This window comes from Thamnophis elegans, chromosome 1 (assembly GCF_009769535.1).
Source record: "Thamnophis elegans isolate rThaEle1 chromosome 1, rThaEle1.pri, whole genome shotgun sequence".
Lineage (NCBI taxonomy): Eukaryota > Metazoa > Chordata > Lepidosauria > Squamata > Colubridae > Thamnophis > Thamnophis elegans.
Window position 1 is genome coordinate 54193270 of NC_045541.1, and position 23629 is coordinate 54216898.

The 23629-nt window shown below is 37.9% G+C and overlaps 1 protein-coding gene across 1 annotated transcript in view; it reads left to right on the top strand.

Annotated features, from left to right (window-relative positions):
• Positions 1-23629, top strand: part of SEMA5B (semaphorin 5B) — a 623924-nt gene that overhangs the window by 512098 nt on the left and 88197 nt on the right. The window contains exons 13-14 of the mRNA XM_032227708.1: positions 1106-1313; positions 6032-6239. Coding sequence (XP_032083599.1) covers positions 1106-1313; positions 6032-6239 — 416 coding nt within the window. The remainder of the gene's footprint in view (positions 1-1105; positions 1314-6031; positions 6240-23629) is intronic.

Genomic DNA, 23629 nt, shown 5'->3' on the forward strand with positions numbered 1-23629 from the left:
TGCTTTCAAGCAGGATATTTAATATGGAAATCTGTGCAATTGAAAAATAAACAAGCAATTTTTTTGGTACACACAACCAAAGCCAGAAGACAGAGGGTAGTAATCTCCAGACATCAGCAAGTGCACACGAGACTCCACAGATTCAATATTTGTTCTAGACAAATGCCCCACCCACAGTGCCTCCTTAAGTCTCAATACCCAGGTGTGCCTTGTGAAGAAGGGTGTGGCATTCTCCTCCCGAGTAGCCAACTCTGTTCTGCCCCGGGCAATGAGGTTCTGCTCGGGCAGCCAGTTAACTCCATGATTGGGAATATTTTTCAGATCAAGTTTATTGTCAGGAATCCTTAATAACAAAACTTACAGTTCAGTAATGAGGTTCTTCTGACTTTCCCTGATCTTTCCCTTCATGTAGTGTAAAAAGACATTAATTCCTCTAACCCATGCTGCTGGTACAAAGCTGCTTCTGCTAGTGCTGACAGGGATTCAGTGAGTGCGAAGTAATAAACAATTTCCCCGGGCAAAATACCCCACTGCCCAATCAGGGAGCACAGATGTGGTCACATGTTATGGGACTACATTTCCCACAAGGTAGTTGCATTTCCCTTAAGATAGTTGCTTAAAGGAGACAGCTTCTAATTTTTAAATTGGCTATATACTGTTGGGACAGCACAAACTCAGTCTGCCCTTTTCTCCCCTTCTCTCTTCTCTCTGTGCTTGAGGACCAGGAGGAGGTGGTCCTTGCTCCTCACCTGAGTTCTGTCTGTCCTGCTTATTACTTAGCCTCTCTTGGTCCTCCTGCCCCTGTTCCTCCATGCCTACAAGCCATTCTAATCCTGAAAAGCCCTGGGCTGACCGGCCCTGCCCTTCCCAGTTTTCTTCTGAAGCCAATGAAGCCGCACCCCCAGTTCCAGCTTGTCTTCCCCTGCAGATTCAGGCTCCAATGGCGCTATGATAGGGATAACATTGTGATAGCATGCATAAATGAAAGGTACTTACAAATGAATGACAGAACAATTTATTCAATAATATTTTAGGTAAACTTTTAAATGATTGAGTTAAATAATATGAGACTAAATACCTTTGTTTCTTTCTTTTTGTTCCTCAGTGTGGAGTATTGAATGACGATGGCCCCAATGAGAATCTAACAGAAAGGATCCTGCAGGATGCTCAGCGCTTGTTCCTAATGAATGATGTGGTGCAACCCGTCTCTGTGGATCCATATGTTACTCAAGACAACATCCGCTTTTCCAAACTGGTGGTTGACATTGTTCAGGGCAAGGATACACTCTATCATGTGATGTACATTGGGACAGGTGAGTGCGCTCCATATCAGAGGAGCTTTTCTTATCTTCCATTGATCCAGTCATCTAAATTCTACGTGGAGGATTTTCAAAAATAAAAATGCTATGAAAATTGGCCTTTGCTTATAGCAATAGCACTTTGACTTAGACGTATATAGAAGTGCTTTACAGCCCTCTCTAAGCAGTTTACAGACTCACCATACTTCCCCCAACAAACTGGGCCCTCATTTTACTGACTTTGGAAGGAAGGAAGTCTGAGTCAACCTCGAGCCAATGGAACTCCTGGCAGTGGACATGGTTAGCCTGCAATACTCCATTCTAACCACTGCGCCACGACAGCTCCTATGAGTATGAGTTACTATCCTTAGGAGTAGAATATAAGCCAACCAAGAATAAGAGATGATTTTAAGAAGCAATGAATCCTGAATGCAACATATAATCTTAGTAAAATAGTTTCCCTGGTTTCTAGGGACCTTATTTTTAGATCATTACTGTTTCTTCCAGCTCATTCCACTCCTGGTGATTGTAGTGATGGTAATTAAGGAGGTAAACTATGAGAGTGAAACTGAGTACAGGTAGTCCTCGAATTATGAACAACAGTTGGGACCTGAATTCCTATTGCTAAGCAAGGTGGTCGTTAAGTGAGTCTTGCCTGATTTTTACAAACTTCTTTTTGCCACAATTGTTAAATGAATCACATAGTCGTTAAGCAAATCTGACTTCCCTCGTTGATTTTGCATATTGAAAGCCGGCTGGGAAGGTCACAAATGGTGATCAGTGTGACCCGATGCTGCTGCAGCTGTTGTAAATAGATGCTGGTTGCCAGGCACCTGAATTTTGATTGTGTAATAATGGGGATACTGCAACAGGCATAAGTGTGAAGACCAGTCATAAGTCCCATTTTCAGTGTTGTAACTTCACTAAACAAATTGTGGTTAAATCGAGGACTACCTTTTTATAGTAAGAGCATCTCTGATCAATTACTGTAATAGTAGTTAGTAGTAGCAAGTAGTTATACATTTGCCTCATTGTATTAAATTGTCTCATGAAGTGGTATGAAAACACCCCCACCCCTTCCTTCACTAGAGATCTTCAGATAGAGGCTGGATAGCTATCAGTCCAAAACCTATAGCAGATCCTATATTGAGCAGAAATTATATCCAGATTCCCCCCCTTTCACAGAGTCTGTGATTCATTTCTACCAAAATTATGGTTGTATTCCTGCAGTTTAGCTTGTCCCATTCTTTCATTCCTGGCATCCCTTTCAAAAGAAAGAAATACACCTTCCCAAAAATAAGCAGAGCCTTTATGAAAGGCTAATGGAGAAGAGACCTACTATAAACAAAAATAGAATCGCCTAATATTTTCCCAAATAGGATTTTTATGAGCAACAAATTTTTTCCAAATAAAGGTTCTGTTTTAGAAGAGATAGCAAATAGATAGCAAGGTACCTGGGTGGATATAGTAGAGTAAATATCTCTATGTTGCCAGCTTTCTTGTACATACATCCAGGCTCTCAGATAAGGAATATTAAATTGCTTTGCACTTGGATAGTAATTTAGGTAAAAGCATAGACAGTTATAGATTGTAAGAAGCATATTTGTGCTATACAGGAACTAAGGTAACATTTTGGTGATTTTTCAGTATTCAACAGTTGGTAGCAACTTAATTCATTAGTCATGCTGGTTGAGGCTTTGGGAATTTTAATTCAAAATATATATGGAGCACTAAATTTCCTGACTTTAACATAATCCTGCTTGGTTTAACTTAATATTATCTATTCTAATTGGCAACAACTCTCCAATGTATTAGGTAAAGATTCATTCCTCCCCCCCTCCAAGAAATTAAACTTGGGATCTTGGACCTGCAAAACATGCATTCTGCCATGTCTTCTATATCTCCTTTGACTAAAACATAATGTCATATAGATAAACATTTACATAAAAATCCACCCATATGTACATCTCCTCTACATCTATTTAAATTTATTTTTGAAAACCACAGAACCATTTTCAATTTCTCTGAATTTAAAGTTATTTTATTCTTAATAATTGCTATTCTGGTGTAATCAGTGAAGTGCCTTAATCATGTGATGCTTGTTACTAAGCTTTAAATACTAGGTTGATCTTCAGTGTTGGCTTTTTTTTAAAGATAGAAGAACTTTAGATAAGTTCCTGGACTATTATAAAAATAATTTACTTTTGTTACGGAATTCAAGATTAATATTTTGACAAAACATAATTTATGCTGTGGCTCCATTTTTTAAAAAAAAGAGTATATATTAAGAGAAAGTTGATTTTATGTTAAGATGAATGGGTCCTCTAAGTGCTATTATAATTTATTCCATGACTACACATTATTTTCTTGAGTTGGGAAATCCTAATTGAAATTCACACTGTGTCTATGTGATAAAAGAATATTTTCTAAACATGAAACTGCAAGTAGTCTGCACTGGGACATTTTTTTTCAAAAAAGATGCAATCCCAAACACAATGTTCCATTTCATTGGTTTACTCATAATAATCAACATGAGAAAGAGTCAAGTTGACAATATAAAATCAGTCTCTGACTGTGTCTCTGTCTGTCCGTCCGTCCGTCCATCCATCCATCCATCCATCCATCCATCCATCCATCCATCCATCCATCCATCCATCTATCTATCTATCTATCTATCTATCTATCTATCATCTATCACATTTGTCTCCCACACAATCAAAACTACTCTCACTTAACATTATACAGAAAAACAATTTAAAACACCCATGGTAATTGCAACAACAACATAAAATCAAATCCCAATTATTATTAAAAGAACAATTCAAAATAAGGTAAAAGAATTCACAAATAAAACAACTATACTGTAAATAAATCAACAAGCAGAAATGGTTTGTTTCAATTAAAATGCTCTCTGTCCTTAGCATCTTTGTGAATGCAATCAGGGAGGGGGGTCAGCCTGATTTCTACAAGAGAGGGATAGGTAGACAGAGATGGTGCTTTGTTCACTCACCATTTGTTCCTTCCTCCAGGTAATACATAAGGTTCTCTGGGGTCGTAGTTCTTGAGAGAACAAATCTCAAACTGTGTCTCTTAATTTAATTGCATCTCTCCACTCTATTTCTTCCAGAGAGGAGTCTGTACCAGCAATTTGCTGTTTAGAATGTGGTTTGTTCCATTGCAGTTTAACTTTTAATTAGGTCCAGCAACAATCTAAGCAACAGGGACATTGATGCAGGAAAATATGTTTCCATAAATATCTTGGACCTTAAATCTATAATTTAACCTCAATTCCCCCTCAAAGGACAGAACCCCTCCTCCAATCTCTGAGCCCCAATACATGATCGACCATCTTATCCTATGACTACCAACTCATTTGATGATGGATTTTGGTTTTCTAAAATGCCACATATATATAGCCTCAACATGGCTGCTCAATGCATGTAGTGCTGCGCTATGCCAGGAAAAAGTCAGCCTTTCTGAGGCGTTTATACAGGTGCTTATGTTTGCCTGAGCTCTGAAGTACATTCCCTACATCCAATCAGAAACACCGCAAAGGCCTGCCTCTGTTTTGACTCCTCTACACCATGTTCTCTTTTAGATGTTGAACTAAGTTAACTGAGTTGAGTTCAGTAATGTGCATAGTAGCTGCAAATACAATTACAAATTTTATGTGATACATAATGCTCAAATCTGCTAAGTCATCATTGTCTATTCAAGAGTAATGTCATAGCCACATTAAGAGTCAGCTCAAGGTCTACTACAATGTAAGCCTATATATAAGCTTTCCATCAGTTATAACACATGATTGGTCACTGGGCCATGTAAAAAAACAGTTGTGTTTACTCTGTTCTAATTTTCAGGTGGAAATCATGTGCAGTGTTCCTTGTGAATTTGTAATTGTATTTCCAATGCTAGTATATTAGAGCAAAACAAATTGAGAACATACTAATACAGCTTTATGTGAGTTCTGCAGGATACATTAATGCTAGCTTGCAGTAAAGGCATACTGCTAAATATAGCTGTGTTCCAATAATTGGTAGTCTTATCCTTATCTGCTTCAGGGAGTAACAACTTTTCGGTATCCTTTGATTTGTTCAAAATGCTTCTCTCGTATTTATGATATGTGTTTGGGCCACATTATGCTTATAAAGTATAGCGATCGTTAGAAAATTCAGTAATGCTGTTTTATTTTCCAAAAATGAAAAATCACATTTTTAACCTGTATTTTATTTGTGCATTTAAAAAAAGAAAAGAAGCAAGAAATGAGATTGAAGTAGAGTTGTAAAACAGGTGTACACAGACAGTCCTTGACTTATCACCATAATTGGGACCAAAATTTCTGTGGCTAAGCAAGGCGATTGTTAAATGATGCATACCCAATCTTATGACCATTTTTGTCACAGTTATTAAGCAAATCACTTTTCTAGTTAAATGAACCACATGTTCACAAGTGAAATCAGCTTGACTTTGCTTATCAGAAGCTGGCTGGGAAGATCCCAAACAGCAATCACATGATCCAAGAACTCTGTAGCTGTCATAAATACATGTTGGTTGCCAAGTGCACGTGATTGGGGGAATTGTGTGATAGTCTCAGTTGTGAGGAAGATTGTAAGTCACTTTTTTCAATACTGTTGTAACTTTGATTGGTCACTGAAGAAATGGTTGTAAGTCAAGGACTACCTACCTACGCTAAAATAAATTAACACCTAGTGTTGTGTTTCTCATTTTGCTAGAGCATGGCACCATTTTGAAGGCACTCTCTACTACTAATAAGAGCCTGAGGAGTTGTTATTTAGAGGAAATGGAGATTCTTCCCGCTAGCCAAAAGGAGCCAATCCAAAGTCTTCAAATATTGCACAGTGGCAGATCGTTGTTTGTTGGTTTGAATAACGGAGTGCTAAAGATCCCCCTGGAGAGATGTTCAATGTATAGAACAGAAGGGTAAGAAAATTTATGGGACAGATATTTTTCACACTATCTTAAAAAGAAAAGCACTAGGGAAACATATTGCTACTGATTCATTTTAGAATACCTTTCGTCATCATTCAAATGAAGCAGAAAATGTTACCCTGAATGGATAGTTCAAAACAAAGAGAATAATTTGAAAGCAGTTCTTTTTTTTTAATGCATCCTCATTAGTCCCAGTTAGAAATCAATGCAATGTACTGAGACATGTAGTTTATTCCTTTTTTCTTGTACATTCTGGAATTGACACCAATTTTATTTGTTCTGTATAATGCAAGTATTGTTCTCACAATTGTTACTCTGCAGCCCTGGTTACGTTATGAATGGATCCGATATACAGTAGGTATGACTGGACTTACCGAACTTAGTGAAGTAGGAGAAGTAGGAGAAGCTGCAGCAGTGGAGTCATGGGCTTCTTCCCTACTTCATTGGATGTTTGAAAGTTATCCAGTGTAATTTATCTTGATTCAAATGAGTCATAGCCAACATTATCCACAGTTCATTGCTTTGAATGATAGGCAAAATTGTGGTTGATCAAAAGCCAAATCAGAAGCTTACAAATCTCTCTTCAGTGTTACGTTGGATTGCTGCTTTAATTTCATGTAATACTAAACATTTTTGAAAGTAGAGAGTATCTTTGACTTCATTCCTCAGTTCTTCTGGTTCCATATCAGTGAGATTCAGGATTTCAAAGCAATTCCAGATGTTCTTCTTGAAAATGGTGGGTATGCAGTCAACCTCGTATGCTACCATGGAAACTTCTTCTGCTGTAGCTTGTCTTAGAACTTGCAGAATTCTGATCTATCCAACAGTGTAGCCACATCTTTGCTATTATCACTGAGAATTTCCATGTACCAATAATTTCATCAATTTTCCTTATATACTACCTGATGAAGTTCATGTACTGTATATAGTTACTTAAAGCACTGAAGAAATCATTGAATTGGCAGAATTTGATAAGAGAAATTCCTGCTTCATTTCAGGAATGACCATACAGTTCAGTCACCATATTTTTCGGGGTATAAGATACACCAAGGTTTTGAAGAGGCAAATTAAAAAAAATAGGTAGGTAGATAGAGGGATAGAGAGGGAGAGAAAGAGAGAAATACAGTAGGTAGGTAGGGAGAGAGAGTAGTTAGGTAGGTAGGTAGATGTGTGTGTGTGTATTGCATTTGTGATAGATAGATGATATAGATAGATAGATAGATAGATAGATAGATAGATAGATAGATAGATAGATAGATAGATAGATAGATAGAAATAGAGAAATACAGTAGATAGGTAGGGGGGAGAGAGAGGATGCAGGTAAGTAGGTAGAGGGATAGAGAGAAATAGAGAGAGAGAAATAAAGTAGATAGATAGGGAGAGAGGGGAGTGTAGTAGGTAGAGGGATACAGAGAGAGAAATAGAGAGAGAGAGAGAGAAATACAGTAGATAGGTAGGATGTGTGTGTGTGTGTGTGTGTGTGTGTGTGTAGGTATGTAGGTAGGTAGGTAGGTAGGTAGATAGAGGGAGACAGAGAAATACAGTAGGTAGGTAGGGAAAGAGAGAGAGTAGGTAGATAGATGTTTCCAGGTGTATTTATCCATGTACTGGAGAAGGAAATCGCTGCAACCTGCAGCACCTAAGACTTGTTTCTGCTGACACAGCACTTGATCAATGTAATTCTCATCAATCACTCTAACTAAAGAGCTTTCCGAAAGGGGGGAAAAAGTTTTTGCACTCTGCAAACCTCCCCAAAACAGCCCGTTTTTCGCGAAAACAGGTCTGGTTGTTTTTTAAAAAGGCATGAATAGCCTTGGGGGGGCTTGCAGAGTGCTCCCGGGGAGGGCAAAAATGAGCAAAATATGGCCCATTTTTCACAAAAACGGCCCCATTTTTCACCAAACAAATTGCATGCATAGCCTTATGGAGACTTATAGAGTGCTGTTGGGGGCTGGGGGGCAAAAAACAGCCCATTATTTGCTCATTTCTGCCCTCCCCAGCCCCCAGGAGCTCTCTGAAAGCCTCCATAAGGGTATGCATAGCTATTTTTGTGAAGGGGCAGGGCTTCAGAAGGCAAAAAATGCTTTATTCGATGTATAAGATGCACCCAGATTTTCAGCCTCTTTTTTGAGGAAAAAAGGTGCATCTTATACGCCAAAAAATACAGTATGTTTTCCTCTGTAATGTTTTAGGCATTCCAATTTTCAGTCAACACCCTGCATATTCTATCTGGCTAACCACCTTTTCTTTTCCATTATTGGTTGGAATATAATCTTGAACAACTGCACTATTCAATCTCTGTCTGCAAATCTAATTCATATTATTGAATACATTGTACTCAAACGCTGTCCTTCCAGGATAATTCCTGATGATAAAAACACTGTTCCTTCCTTATTTTTCATTTCTTCAGTGCTGTATGACCTTCTGATTCAAAAATGTTCAATTCTAGTCCATCTGAATTCACTGATAACTAAAATGCCAAACTGTAATTGGTTTATTTATTTAATCTTTCATGGTGTCAAGCTTTTCCATGTACATGCTTCTTAAATACATAAGCATACCATGCTGGATCATTCCCCTAGTCTATCCAGTCCAATAGCCTGTTTTTACACTGATCAAACAACTGCACAAGAAAGGCCATCAATCTCCCAGCTTCAAAAGTAGTCACACAGCCATCAAGGCTAATAGCCACTGATTTCCATGGTTACCACAAAGTAGTCCAACCCTTTTTTGAAGTATCTCATCTCCATTTTTCCCACTAGAATTGTCTTCGCTGCTTCAGATTTTCTTTAACTACATGGCAACTAGATGTCCCACAGCTTTAATGTAGCCATGTCTTGAGCATCCTTTGTACTCAAAAAAATCCTCATCTTTTCTTCAGTAGCCTGTTGAATGCCACAGTGAAGGAGCCCATCATCCAACCCTGTGTCCTCCATTATTTTATATCTTCTATCCATGTTGTTTTCTTGATAAAATACAGATTGATTGTCCATAGCTTTCTCCTACGCAGTGTGAAATGATAGTTTTCTATCTACTTCCAGCATCTTCCCATAATGCTGCTGCCCAATATAGGTGACTGCTTACATTTTCTGAGTAGCTGGGATGACTTTTACACCTTCAGTGACCCTGCTGGGATGATGTACTCTTGACATACACTTTCTGGCATTCTTTGCTCATCTCTCCAGAAACACCATTATCACAAAAATAAACACATGACTGTAGCGTATATGTGAGGGAACATATCCAACAATAAACATATTGCTTATGCAGATTACATTTTTGTCTGAAGAAAATCATCTTCCAGTTGAATATTTAAAAATATGAATTGTATTGATATACAGTAGCATTAGTAGATGACTATTCTGGATGAGGCAGAAAGGAATAGAATTAACTGGGACTCCATCATAATATTTTAGCTGTCCAAGACAATAGTGTCTTTCAGTCTCTCTGTTTGAACCATCTATAATATGACATCATAGTGAAAACGTTGTAAGCTGCTTGAATGTTTCCCTGCCAGCATCTACATGGGATATAGTATTTCAGGTCAAAATAGCCATGCCAGGTTTTTTAATGCATTTTTGAAACCAATCACTCATTTCAGGCAAAGGTGACACTTGGAAAAGGAACATGTTTACATTGTCAGCTCAGAGATGGAAAGGAAAATGATTCTTTCTTATTTGTTTTCTTTCCAATTTTCGTTCCTGAGTTTATTCCTATTGCTCAGAAGCCTCATGGACAACAGATTTGTGTACCTTTGGTGACCTTACCTTTAAGCCCTTGCAAAAAAAAAAGCTGACAGACTCTGAATTTTCACCTGGTTTCTAGGGATGGAAATGTCAGATGTTTTTCAAGCTGTTTAAAGCTAGTGTCAATTCTCTAAGCAGAATTGGATCTGGCTAATACTAAAATGGACACCATCAGGAAATCTCAAGGCTATGGAAATTGAAAAGTGTCCTGGAAGAAAACAGTGTAAAACAAGCTACGTAACACTGCTATTTTTCTCTTTGTTGTAGTTATTACTATTATTAATTCATACTCCGAAGTATAAGATGCACATAGTTTTTGGGGAGGAAAACAAAGGGGGGGGGGAATCTGCTTCTGCTTCCCAGCAATTTGCCTCCTTGCAGCAAACAGTACAGACAATATACATTGTTTATGTTATTACATTTCACACTATACTTGTACAGATGCTGTTAAAATTGATGTGGCTTTCTGGAAGTATATGTTATTCTCTGCTATTCGAAAGAAGATACAATAGCATTGGGCCTCTTCAGATCAAGCATTTATTTTAAAAAGCTTGTTCATTTTGTTAAGCTGTCTAGAACAATAATAAAGCAGTCTTTTAAAAAACAAGTCTAATAATTTGAACATTCTATAGGCATTTATAATTATTGACTTACCTCCTTGCAACAAACAGCCTGTTTCAGTTTAGCCTGATTAGCACAAGGAAAAAAAATCTGCCTCTGTCTCCCAGCAATTTGCCTCCTTGCAGCAAACAGCCAACAGCCCATTTCACTTTCAATTTCAGTTTCAGCACGGGCCTCCCAATGATCAGCTGTTTCAGGCTATATGTATTGCCATAGCCCAGTGATGGCAAACCTTTTTTGGATCCTATATCAAAAGCAGGGGGAGTGCCGGGGGTCGTATGTGGGCATGCCATACCCATAATGCTATGTGCACCCCCGCACACACATGCGTGGATGACCAGCAAATACACACACACACACACACACACACACACACACACACACACTGCTTTTGGCACATTTTTTCACACTCCCCAGGCTCCAGAGGCTTTCTAGGAGCCTAGGGAGAGTGAAAACAGCCTCCACGCCCCCCGGATACCCTCTGGAGGCCTCAGGAGCTTCCCTGAAGGCTCCAGAGGGAGAAAAACGGACCTATGAGGAACCCAGAAGTTCAGAAATGGTGACTTCTGGTTTTTCTGTAGGGTCTATTGTTGACAGGTAGAAACAACAAGATTCCAATAAAATCAAGACTAACATACAAACATATTAAAAACCATTAAGAATCATTTTAAAATAAAAAGAAATTACCAAGAACACTGAATATAGTTTTATAAATATAAGAATTAAAGAACTGTGATTTTGTTATTAAATTTATATAAGTAATTGTACAAATGTTCAATAGGTTTGTGTAAATAGATCTTATAATAATAGTTGATTGCAAATAGAATGTGAAGCAGAACTGTGATGTGGTCACAAAAAAAATCAGATGTGGTTTTAGGCTGGGTCAGCCAAGATATCTATTCCAAACTATGAGAAATAGTTATTCTACTCTATTGTACTTCAGTCAGAACCTACTTCATCTATTGTGCTCAGTTTTGAGCACTTTTATGGAGTATTTAGAGCAGGGGTGGGTTGCTGCCAGTTTTACTACTGGTTCGCAAACCACACGCATGTGTGATGGTCAATGTAAATTGTTCTGTGTGCATGCACACGCGCAGTCACTAAAATCCAAAATGGCAGCAGCCCAGTGCTGGCGAGGGAACCGGTTCAGGAGCATGGCAGGCATGGGTCACTGCCAGTTCTGTGACCCAGGCCTGACTTCCACTACCAGTTCGGCCTAACCGGCAGCAACCCACCTCTGATTCAGAGGAATTAGAACAGACTTAGAAAAGGCCAGTGAATATAATCAAGGGACCAGAAATTAAGGCCTGTAAAGGATTGAAGGAGCTGGTATATTTAACCTTGACAAAAGGAAACTAAGGGGAAATGTTGAGCTTTTGTACATAATGTAAATAAAAATACAATACAGGATATTGTGTAAAACCAGAAATTCTCTGTCTCCTAGGGGGCAGAGAGGACTTAAAGGGACTTCATATACCATTTTAAAGATAGACTTGAAAATACCTGATATGTCCCCTTATTCCAGGCTATAGGATATTAAGTAATGGACTGAAATTGCCAGAGTGTAGATTCCAACTGAATTCTTTAGGCATTGCCCTCCTCTCCCTCAATTAGAAGTGTTAAAGTGAAGCAGTTTGTTTAATGTGCTTGAGTTTAGATTCTTGGACTGAAAGGACGTTGGAGTTGTTGGTCTAAGTGGCCCACTCCAACTCTATGATTATGTGAAATCTTGGGTTAATCTTTGGATCTCGATCCACTCTGACACTCTGTCGCACAGTATTCACAAATCTTTTCATCATGCAGTTTTTGAAATCATCTATTTTCCATGGTGTGGAATGGAATGACTATGACTCTTATAATTTCAAAACAGAAGCAGGTATAATATTCCAAACAGAATACAGTGGAAAACTCTTTTGTATAGTTGCTAAGAAAAGTATTTGGCCATTCCTGTTAAGTCATTAGAAGTCAAGCTTTGCTCAAACTACTGCATTATTCCTATCTCTTGTTTCAGGCGTCAGTTCTAAAAGATGGATATTGTACTGACAGTTTCCAATATGAGATGCTTAGGGATCCTGGCTAAACCTTAATTTTCAGTGCAGTCCATTATAAAGGCTTAGAGCTATTCAGTTGAGAAGGGATAGAACTATGTAGCTTTCTCAGTTCTCATGGTTAGAAATCCTTTTCAGATATAGTGATGCTTTTGTGAACGATACTCATTTCTCTTGCTGAATTGGTCAGATATAAAAGTTCCTTGAACTCAATTTGATCTCTTCTTTGTGATCAGGAAGAAATAGAGCAACAATCTTAACTTTTATAAGTTCATTGTATGGTTGTGAATAATGGGGAATGCACTTTGCAAAAATTGCCATTTCTGCAGAATCTTTTAAGAAAACAAAGGCAGACCTGCCCTATTTTGTAGATGGGGTAATGAAAAAAACTGCTCTGTAAGGATATTTCATTCAAAACCTTGGCTTTTGTGGGGGGGAGATTCCTGCTATCCCCACTCCTGGCAATGAATTTTCTGACTAGCTTTGTATCGGTTTCAGCACTTGTTTGTATCAAGAAAGATTTTTTAATTTCATCCATTTCTTTCCACCTGGCATTTTTCCTAGGTAGTGATTTATAGCCTATTGTTTAGCCTATGTTTAATACATGCCAATAAATAGTTGCAGAAGGGAAGCAAGATATTCTTCCTCTTTTTCACACCTACTTCAGTCTGTGGGTCTTTGTCTGTGTATGTGTATGTGAGTATGTGTGTGAGAGAGAGAGAGAGGGAGAGAGAGAGAGGATTACAGAAACTTCATCCTCAGCACATTAACTTTTGATGATTTTTTAAAAAGAAAGAAAGTTTTTCATACAGTGGAGGACTTTGTGCCCTTAAGGCAGGAATACCATAACCTTGTTTATTTTCTTTGGCTTCATTTTGCTTTCAGGATAGCAGTAAGTTGTTTATACCCTCAAGGCTGATTAGAAGTCTTGATTATTCAAGATTTTTGGAATCCTCCCAATCTGACTATGGAGGATAAAGGGTGGTTGGGAGGAGAGGAAAGCGGATCAAACCCAGGAGACAAATTGATCTTAACATTGATTAAACTTAGGCGCGCTAGCGTTCTCACCAGATGTTAGGCTCCAGGATATCTTGGGAGCTCTCAGAGGTATAGTATGAACAAAGAGCGGGACAGATACTACGCTGTTGACATTTTCTCCTCAAACTGTTTGCTCTTATTTCCTCTGCATGGAATTACTCTGACACTGCTTGATGATGTTTCCCTTCTGGCTTTGTTTTCGGAGCATATATCTGATTTGACCATTAGGCATTTGCTACTGGTCTGTAGCGGTAGAATATCTTTCATAGCCTCCCTGAGCTGCATTTTCAAAAGAGGGTATCATTAGGACAGGAATCGTGTTTATAAAGAGATATGCGGACCAGAAAATTTTCCAGGATTAAAATTTTCCATGGAAATGTTTCCGCATGAAATAATAAGCAGTACCCTGCTGAATTGGACTCCTGGCCTATCTAAGCCAACAGTCTGTTCTCTCAGTGGTGAACCATCTGTGCAAGAAGGCTAACCAGTTCCCAGCAGATAGCCCTCAAAGGCAGGCACACTCCCACTAAGGTTAATAGTCATTGATCCTATAACTTCCATGAATTCGTCCAACCTGCTTTTGAAGCCAGACAAGCTGGTAGCCATGTCCACATCGCATTGTAATGAATTCCAAAGCTAAATTGCAAATTGTATTTAAAAAACCCTTTTGTCTATCTGATTCTTTCAGTTTCACTTGGGAACTGTGGAGTCTAATATTTGAGGAAGAGTAAAATAGCTACTCTTTATCCACTTTATCTAACCATGAACACCATATCTTTATGCTCTCCAATCATGGCCCCTCTTCTTTGCCTCTCCTCTAGAGTAAAAAGGCCCAAATATTGCAAACAATATTCACAAGATGTTCATTCCTTATAGTCCTTTGATCATCTTAGTTGCCATCCTCTGAAACTTCTCCAACATCCTTTTTGAGGTATGGCAACCACAACTGCACACAGTATTACAGATATAATCATGCCATTGATTTATATGTGCACATTATGATATAGGCATCTCAGATTTCAATATTTTATTATCCCTAATCTGCACAGTAGATGCACAGTGGGTCAGCATCTTCATTGAACTGTTCACCGTTATCGAAGAGCTCTTTCCTTATCAGCCATTGCTAGCTCTCATCCCATTAGTTTGTGTAATCTTCTTTATTTGTCTACATAAGGCAACTTGCCAATTTCAAAAAAAAAGTATGGAATGTGTTTTTCAGGGGATTGATCTAAAAGCTGAAAAGGAGAGTTTCCCTCCCTTCCTCACATCAAATAACGTAGCCCAGATAATTATAGAAAATGATGAATATTGGAATGGATATGCTAAGTGGAAATAATTTAAACAGGAAAATATTCCAATTTTTGGAAAACCTGTATCTCTATTTTGAATTCCAGCCATCAGAAAAAATAATCTGCTGAGATAAACTTGCTATTGCATATTCTTAATATTGTAATCCTCTAATATTTTTGAAATAGTTTCATATTTCCTTAATAAGGTATTTACGGATCCATATAATCATTTTTAAAAAGGCAGCATGAACCAGTCTTTATTGAACAAGACTCATCTGTTATGTGAAAAGTTTACTTCTGCTAATTGATACCATCTTCAAAGACTGTTCCCAGATGTATGTTTTCTTGCACTTTTGGTTTATTACTTGTATTGCACATAGGAAGGAAGAGGCCAATTAGTTAGCCATTAGAAATAGACACCATTATTTTATGGGGCTAGCAGTCATGAGAAATAGCTCCCACGAAGTCACAATAAAAGGTCTAATGGGATACAGATGTAATCTTTCTCAAACTTTGTTACTTTAGTACTGTCTTGATTGCACATCAGTCATATAAAGTACTTATCCTGACTTGACAAGGTTGGCCAAAGAGAGGTATAAGAAATTACAGTTCCAATGAAAGCATTTTGTATAAGCTTCAAATACTCCTTAATGTTTTTAATCACAATTTGTTGCTGGGTGGAATGAGGAATTAAATGGGAGAAGGGAGTGCTGTGCACACTTTCTTGAGCTCCTAAAAGAAAAGAATCCTTCAGGGATGTCAGGGCCACCAACCACTTTGTTGGTTTTTGACTTAGAATAATGCGTGGACCATGCCACATTATGTATAAACCAGAGTTTAAGGCTTAAGGGTTAAGTGTGGACCAGGCCATTGTGGCTTATTCAGCAGATCATAGTTAAATAAATTCTTTGGATAATTTGTCAATTGTAATATTGAAAAGCATCCTGATTGAAGATCGTTGAAAGACTGCAGTAAAAAAGAATAACACAGTATAATTATAAATTTCAATAGAAAATCTTTAGATATGTTCTTGATAATTGTTTTGCATCAGCTAGCTTACAACAGTTTGGTTAGCATATGTTGTCTCCAATTTGTCAACAGTGCTGAAAATAATCAAATTGGAAGTAGACATCCCATACTGCGGGGCAATACACCCTGTGGATTTTTGTTTTTCACCAACAAAAATAATAATAAAGAGAACTGAGCACTAATCACCAAGATTAAAATAACTCCACTTAGAGATGCTCCTATGGTTGCTTGATGGAATAGAACATCTTTATCTCTGCTGATAGACTTATTCATTCTCTGGAAAACATGTGCAAACTATATTTTAAAAGAATCTGGAAACATAAACATGAAAGATGAGAGGCCCAAGATACACAAATGTAAATATGAAGGATGAAAAGGTCCAATATGAGAGGCCTTACTAATTTTATTTCTTATTATATTTTAGCAGAAGCCAAATCACCAGACTGAATTCAATTGCCAAAAATTGTCTGTAATAAATCTCCATTTATCATACCAGTTTGGCAGATGTCAGAGGTTGAGCTGAAATGCAGTGTAGACCAGTGGTGGGATTCAATTTTTTTTACTAACGGTTCTGTGGGCGTGGATTGGTGGGCACGGCAGGGGAAGGTTACTGCAAAATCCCCATTCCCTCCTGATGAGCTGAAACTCGGGAGGCAGGGAATAGATGGGGGTGGGGCCAGTCAGAAATGGTATTTTTTTCAATTTCAAATGTTTTATTCATTTTCATTTTCAATTTTGTACATTCACTTATATACTGAATATTTGCAATAATAATAATATAAAAAAATAAAACAAACCTAAACACAACTCATCATCCAACATATAAAACCAACCTGTCGCTTTCATCCTCCATACACCCCTTCTTCTCCCCCTCCAACTTTCCTTTCTCCCTCCAACAATCACCCCTCCTACTTCCCTTTCCCCTCCTATCTTCCTCACCCTCCTTCCCCTCTCATCCTCCTTACATTCCCCTCTTCCTCCCTCCTTATTTCTCCCTCTTCTTTTCCTCTACTTCTCACTTTGGTGCATTTCTCTATTCATTAATCTATTCAGTTACTAAAAATTGCGCTAAAAAGAAAAGAGAAGGGGAAAAAAAGGAAAAAAAAGGAAAAAAAAGAGAAAAATAAAAAGAAAAGATAAGGAACAACAGTATACAAGTGTATTCTTCTTATTCTATATATTGAGACTATATCTCCACCCACCCACCCACCCCCAATGAACCCCCCTCACTAATCCCCTCCGACTTCCCAGGTCCCACACCCGGCACAGTTCACTACCATTCACCTTCTAGAATATCTTATAGTCAAATAGATTAAAAATAATAATGAAAATAAAATAAAAAGAACACTCCGGAAAAAAAAAAAAAAGGGAAAAAAAAAAAACCTTTTTGCATTATGCTCAGCCTCCCATCATTATTAAAATTTAAGCAGTATAGATCATTCCATTTATATTTTATCTTCGTCCCTTGCTTCTTTGATATTTACCCCATCTTCCTGTAGACTCTCCAAATAGCCTTTCTTAACCTTATATTCAGATAATAGTTTATACAAAAATCAATTTACCTTCTAATACAGAGCAGTCTAATCATACTTTCGCTACTCTTCTTCCTACCCCTCGCTTCTCATCTCCATTCCTCCCAAGCCAAAATTCCATAAGATTAGGATCTCTCTCTTCACTTTAAAATCCTGAGCTTTTTATGTTAGACTTCAAGCATGTAAATCCGTAAAATGTGTGCTCAAAATCCATACCACTTCATTCAGTCCCAAGATCCCTTCATCAATATCCCGCTCCACCTTCCCTTCTGCCCCACTCCTCCCGACTCCATTCATCCCAAACCGCAATTCAAATAAATCTTGGTCTCCACTTTCCTCACACCAGAAAACAATTCATGCGCAGTTTGGATTAAAATTCAAATAAGTCTTATAAAGATCCCATACAATATCTGTCCAAAATAAGCGATGCTTCTTTCCGTTCCTCATCGATATACAGCTTTACCATTTCATACCAAACAGGAATCCTAAAATTTTAATCAATCCAAGAGTTTAAAAAGTATTTTAAAGACATCGCTGGATCTTTATTCTTTACTCTTCTGCCCTTCCGGAAAGAGAAGGCAACCCTCTGTCTTATAGCCACGTGTCCCGCTGCTTTGAAGATATGGCTAAATCCTCAGTTTCCGCTCTTCTGCCTCTCCGGTAGGGGGAGAACAACTCCCTCCGTCTTGTAACCAAGTGAATTGCTGCTTGTCTTTCCTTCACCTTGTCTTTCCGCATTTCCGAGTGAGTCAGGAAGTCCCGCCTTCAGAGTTTTATAATAAAAGCCCCGAGCTTCCGAAACAGAATTGAGACGAAATCTTTGATTCTCGAATGTAACTGTGATTCCAACTGGAGCTTCCCATTTATACTGTATTTGGTGGTTTCTAAGCTCTTTGGTTAAAAAAGTATAATCTCTCCTTGCTTGCAGCATCTGGAATGGTATTTCTTTAAAGACAAACAAATCCTGCCCATCGATTCGCAGCCTGTTGTTGTAAAACTTTTGGATGATCGCATTTCTGGATTCTCTTGTGAAAAAATATATAATTATGTCTCTTGGAAGCTGTCTCTGTTCTGCTACACACGAATTCTGGCGATAGATTTTTCGAATATTCCAATCAAAATTGAATCCCGGACTTCCCACCGCTTGACTGAAAGCCTCTACAAACGTCTGTTTCAAGTTCTCTCCTTTCTTTTCGGGCAGTCCTCTGACTCTTATTGCAAACGCCTTTCTGTTGTAATTTATCATTATAAGTTGTGTTTGAGTATCTCTAATCTCTTGTTGTAATGCTTGAATGTTGGAAGTCAAATTAAAATTAGCCTCCTCCAAAGTTTCCAGTTTAGTCTCCATTTCTTCGGTATACTCTGTCAAAGTAGACATAGCTTCAAAGATATCCATCTTTATTTGGGCAATCTTGGTCTCTATTTTGTCGCATAAGTCCAGCACAAATTCTTTGATTTCTTGTTTAAAGTCATTGAGTATTTGAAAAAGAAGCTCCTGTGTTAAGGAATCTCCAGTAGGGGGTGTGGGAGGCAAGGGCAGCGATTTTATAACAAGTTCTTTAAGCACATGCGAAGGGGAGCGTTTTGCCTGCTTAGATCTGGGAGCCATTATAGATAAAAGCTGAGAATAAACAGATAAACAGTATCTTCACCTGCTCAGTTCTCAATAAGTTATTTGTAGATTTTGCTTGTTAATGAGGAGCAGTCTCCGGGAAGCTAGAGCCAGTTAATTACGTCATCTATTAATCACCAACACTGTAAAAACGCCATTTTGTAGCACGATTGAACAAAGAAGCCTCAAAGGAAAACGAGGCTGGTGTTTAAGATAGTTATAAAAAAAGGAACATCTCAGGAGTAGAACCCGCTCGTGTTGATCTTAAGTAGCTTTAAGCAGCTTATCATTGTCCTGAGGGGGGGATCACCTGTCTAGGGCTGCAAAAAAAAGCAGCTGAGAAGAACTGGCTGGAGATAAGAGCTCAGTTACGCTGGATCTTTTCTCCGTTCGCAGCCCCCAAAAAAAGAAAAGGGGCTGTGAACTACGAATAAATCCTAGCACCTGAGCTTCTGCCTGCCCCTTTCTGCCAAAAAGGGGAGATATCTATTGATCTTAATTAGATATACAGACCAGAACTCTGAGAGGAGCTCCGTTGAGCTCCTTCGGCGACAGCTCCGCCCCCAGAAGTCCTGAAATGGTATTTACCAGTTCTCCAAACTACTCAAAATTTCCACTATTGGTTCTCCAGAACTGGTCAGAACCTGCTGAATACCACTTCTAGTGTAGATGTTCACAATTTGACAGAACTTGGCTTCTTCACAGTTAGTCACTTCTTTTTACTGTGGCTGTCCATGGTAAAATGGGCAGCCACAGTAATGCTCATGCTGTAAAATAAAGCATGTACGATATGTATGTGAGTGTTGAAATGATCTATGCTGTAAAACAAAGCATGAATATGTATATTGTTGGCAGAGTAGACTAAATACTAAATTGTATCCCTGGCATTCCTGAGAGAAGATCTAATAAGAGGGTTTCACTTGTCATCCCAGTCTAAAAGCTTTCTCCTCCCACTTTATTGTTACCATTTAAAATCCCATTCTTAGTTTCTTTTGCTCCTAGGAGAAAAAAATGTGGGCATCATTCCTATCAATCTCTCTTTCCCCACACTCATCCAGAAAACGGGATATAATAAATATTTTTAATGGCATTGATTTTCTTGCTTTTCTAATGTTGTTGTTGTTCTTTAGGTGTCTTTGTAGAACTGAAAATCAATATTAAAATATTTGAAAATAATTTTTGAAAATAATTTATTAAACAACCAAGGTTTGCTTTATCAGTCAATAACCCCCCCTCAAAAAAACCCCAAACAAACAGTTCAGCAGATAAAACAATAGCAATTTTCTTTGAGTAAAACTGATAGTTGAAATGTGTGCTATTTGTACTATTTGACAAAACCTGGGTGTCTGGTTGTCAAAAAATTGTTCATAAAAGCAAAATAAAAATGGATGAAGGAAGAGGAAATAGCTTCAAGAGGTTGGATTCTATGTATTGTATATTTCATGAGTTGTCAGACTGCTGATATAATGCCCATATAGATCAACCTAGGTGGGACAGTATTTTTTTAGAAGTGTTTTTCCTTGAAGATTGTAGGACTTAAAACTCTCCAAATGCGATTGAATTATAACTCCCAATAGCCTTCACCATAGGCCAAGCTGGCTGGATATCCTATGTGTATATTTCTGTAATTTTTAACAAAGCACAACTTTCCTGCCTTGCTCTGCTCTAATTACAAACTACACGATATCGCAAAATTTATGTTGAAAAATCTTATTGCACACTTCAACCAGACAGGATTATATGGAAAATTCAGATGTTCTGTTACTAAGTTGTTCAGGTTGCTTTGTAAATGTCCTTTCTTATTATTTTCCTCCATGGAATTCAGTGTCTTGAATGAGCTTCTGTAATGTCTCAGTGAACTTTGCAAGATGTCCCAGATATATCCAAAATATATTTACATTTCCATCTGTCACGTTTTCCCACATGTCCTCTGAGAATTAGTGGATGTATTCCTTTTTCTGGTCTGCTGAAAATAAGTATCCCATAAAATAGAAGTGGGAGCCAGAGGCCCACAAGAGTCTGCCTTATAAAACCATTCAGTTAGGCCCACAACTTATCTTGTAACATTTTACCCCCTCTTTTAGGTCCCTTGATATCCCCAAGCCCTACTACTCCATTCTAATCTGATACTCTGCTATTCCTTCCAGAGCAGTAGGAATGTTCCCACTATGCACAATTGTTGCAAGGCTTGAATGCATTCAGGTGAGCCCCTACCCAGCATGGGCTCTGCTTACAGGTATACTTGGTGGCTTTCTCCAATTTGGGCAATACTCACTCAAGATAGCTGAGAGGGAGCCCTGGCAAAAACGGGCCCAGAGGAGGAGGAGGCCTGAAAATGAACATAGGAAATGGACCAGGGAGCTGAAAAGGAAGGAGAACAAAACAAGTAAAAGAAAGATCTGAAGCAAGGATGGCTGTTGGAAAAGGAAAGAGAAAAACAAAGGAATTTGTATGTGGGGAGAAATGGATAGGAAAAAAATGATATGGATGAATGGAGGGAATAAGGATGAAGGGAGGTGGAAATGCGGGTGGATGAGGGGATGGATGAGGACTTGATTTAAAATTAGTTGATGACTCTTTTGCCAAGTCTATACTTTGGGAATGCAGATAGTCCTGGATTTATGACCACAGTTGAGCCCAATGTTTATGTGGCCTAAGTGAGACATTTGTTAAGTGAGTTTTACCCATTTTACAACTTTTCTTTCCACAGTTCTTAAGTGAATCATTGCAGCTGTTAAGTTAGTAACCCAGCTGGTAAATGAATCTGGCTTCCCCATTGACTTTGCTTGTCAGAACATCACAAAATATGATCACATGACCCTGGGACACTGCAACCATTGTAAAAACGAACCAGTTGCCAAGCATCTCAATTTTGATCACATGACCATGGGGATGCTGCAACGGTCATAAGTGTGAAGAAGGGTCATGTCACTTTTTTCAGTGCTGTTGTAACTTTGAACCATCATTAGTTGAGGACTACCTGTATAGAAAAATGAATTATAAATTAAAAGAAATTTTGATTCCCCTGGTATTAGTTCCAACAGCCTGAAATATTCTGGAAATATAACAATTTTGTTTCCATCTCTTTTAATTCTCACTAAGTTACCTGTAGGAAGTCAAAATTGAATTATGATGCAGGCGAACAAAATTTTACCCTTTTAAGATGACTAGGTTGGAACAGTTCACTTTTCAAAAAAATGTCACAGCAGTTTTCATCCCTGAATTCTTGTTCTTCTGCCAAGGATGTTTTTCTGATAAGCAATATTACATTAAATTTTAAGGTTGTTGTGATCTGTTATTTGTAAAATGTGTTTACTCCACTACTCAGATTGATGTATGCTTTCTTTCATTAATTCTTTTATGGCACCTGAATTTCCATTTGGATGGTTGCCCATATAGCTGGTTGAAGACATCTTTGCTTTTATTAAGTGTTACTTGTGCTTGGCAAGGAGAACAGGAATTTTATGAAGCAGCATTTATTCATATATTTTTAATAGCTCTTTTTAGTGGTACAGATGTAAATTCAGATTCATCAGAATTTCCTCAACATAATATTCATATTCAAGCAAAATGCTGATTGGGTTCCTATGTTCCTCCTTTTAACAAATAAATAAATAACCCCATGAAGAACCTGTTGTCTCAATGAAATGTTGGAAAGGTGTATGTGGGATAAGAACTGGAATAGTTGAATAATTATATTGATAAATACACCAGAATACTGTACATGTGTACAAAATATATTACTCTTAGGTAATGGAAATCTTAAAAAGATTCAGAGAAGTTCAAAGGAAATGGAAATCAAATTAATTATGCACCATTAACTTTGATGCTTTAATTGCATGTATCAAAAAGTTTCAGGGCCTGTCTCTAGACTTTTCATCTTTAATAGTAACTTTGCAATAAAAATACTCTTTAAAAAAAGTCTATCCATTTACTAGATATTTTGTTTTCTGAATTGCAGTGATTCATTCTTCACCATCCATTTTTCTTTATTCCTGCATGTATCTACTCAGTTATAAATGTACAGTGGTGGACACCCCTTATGAATATTATATTATACTATATGAGCTGTGGTAATGCAGTGATTAGAATGTAGTACTGCAGCAGGTTGCTTCTGATGACTGCCGGCTGCCTGCAATTTGGCAGTTCGAGTCTCACCAGGCTCAAGGTTAACTCAGCCTTCCATCCTTATGAGGTTGGTAAAATGAAGACCCAGATTATTGGAGGCAATATGCTGGCTCTGTAAACCATTTAGAGAGGGCTATAAAGCACTATGAAGTGGTATATAAGTCTAAGTGCTATTACTACCAGTATTGTTAGCACACAATTTTCGTGTATAGCCAACGCTGGGGTTAGCTATGTCTACTTCATTCTCCATTTAATGCTTTCTTATCAGTAACTGTTATCACGGTTGTTACTTAGTTGAAATTTGAAATTTAATAAAATTTGTATGCCGCCCAATCCCA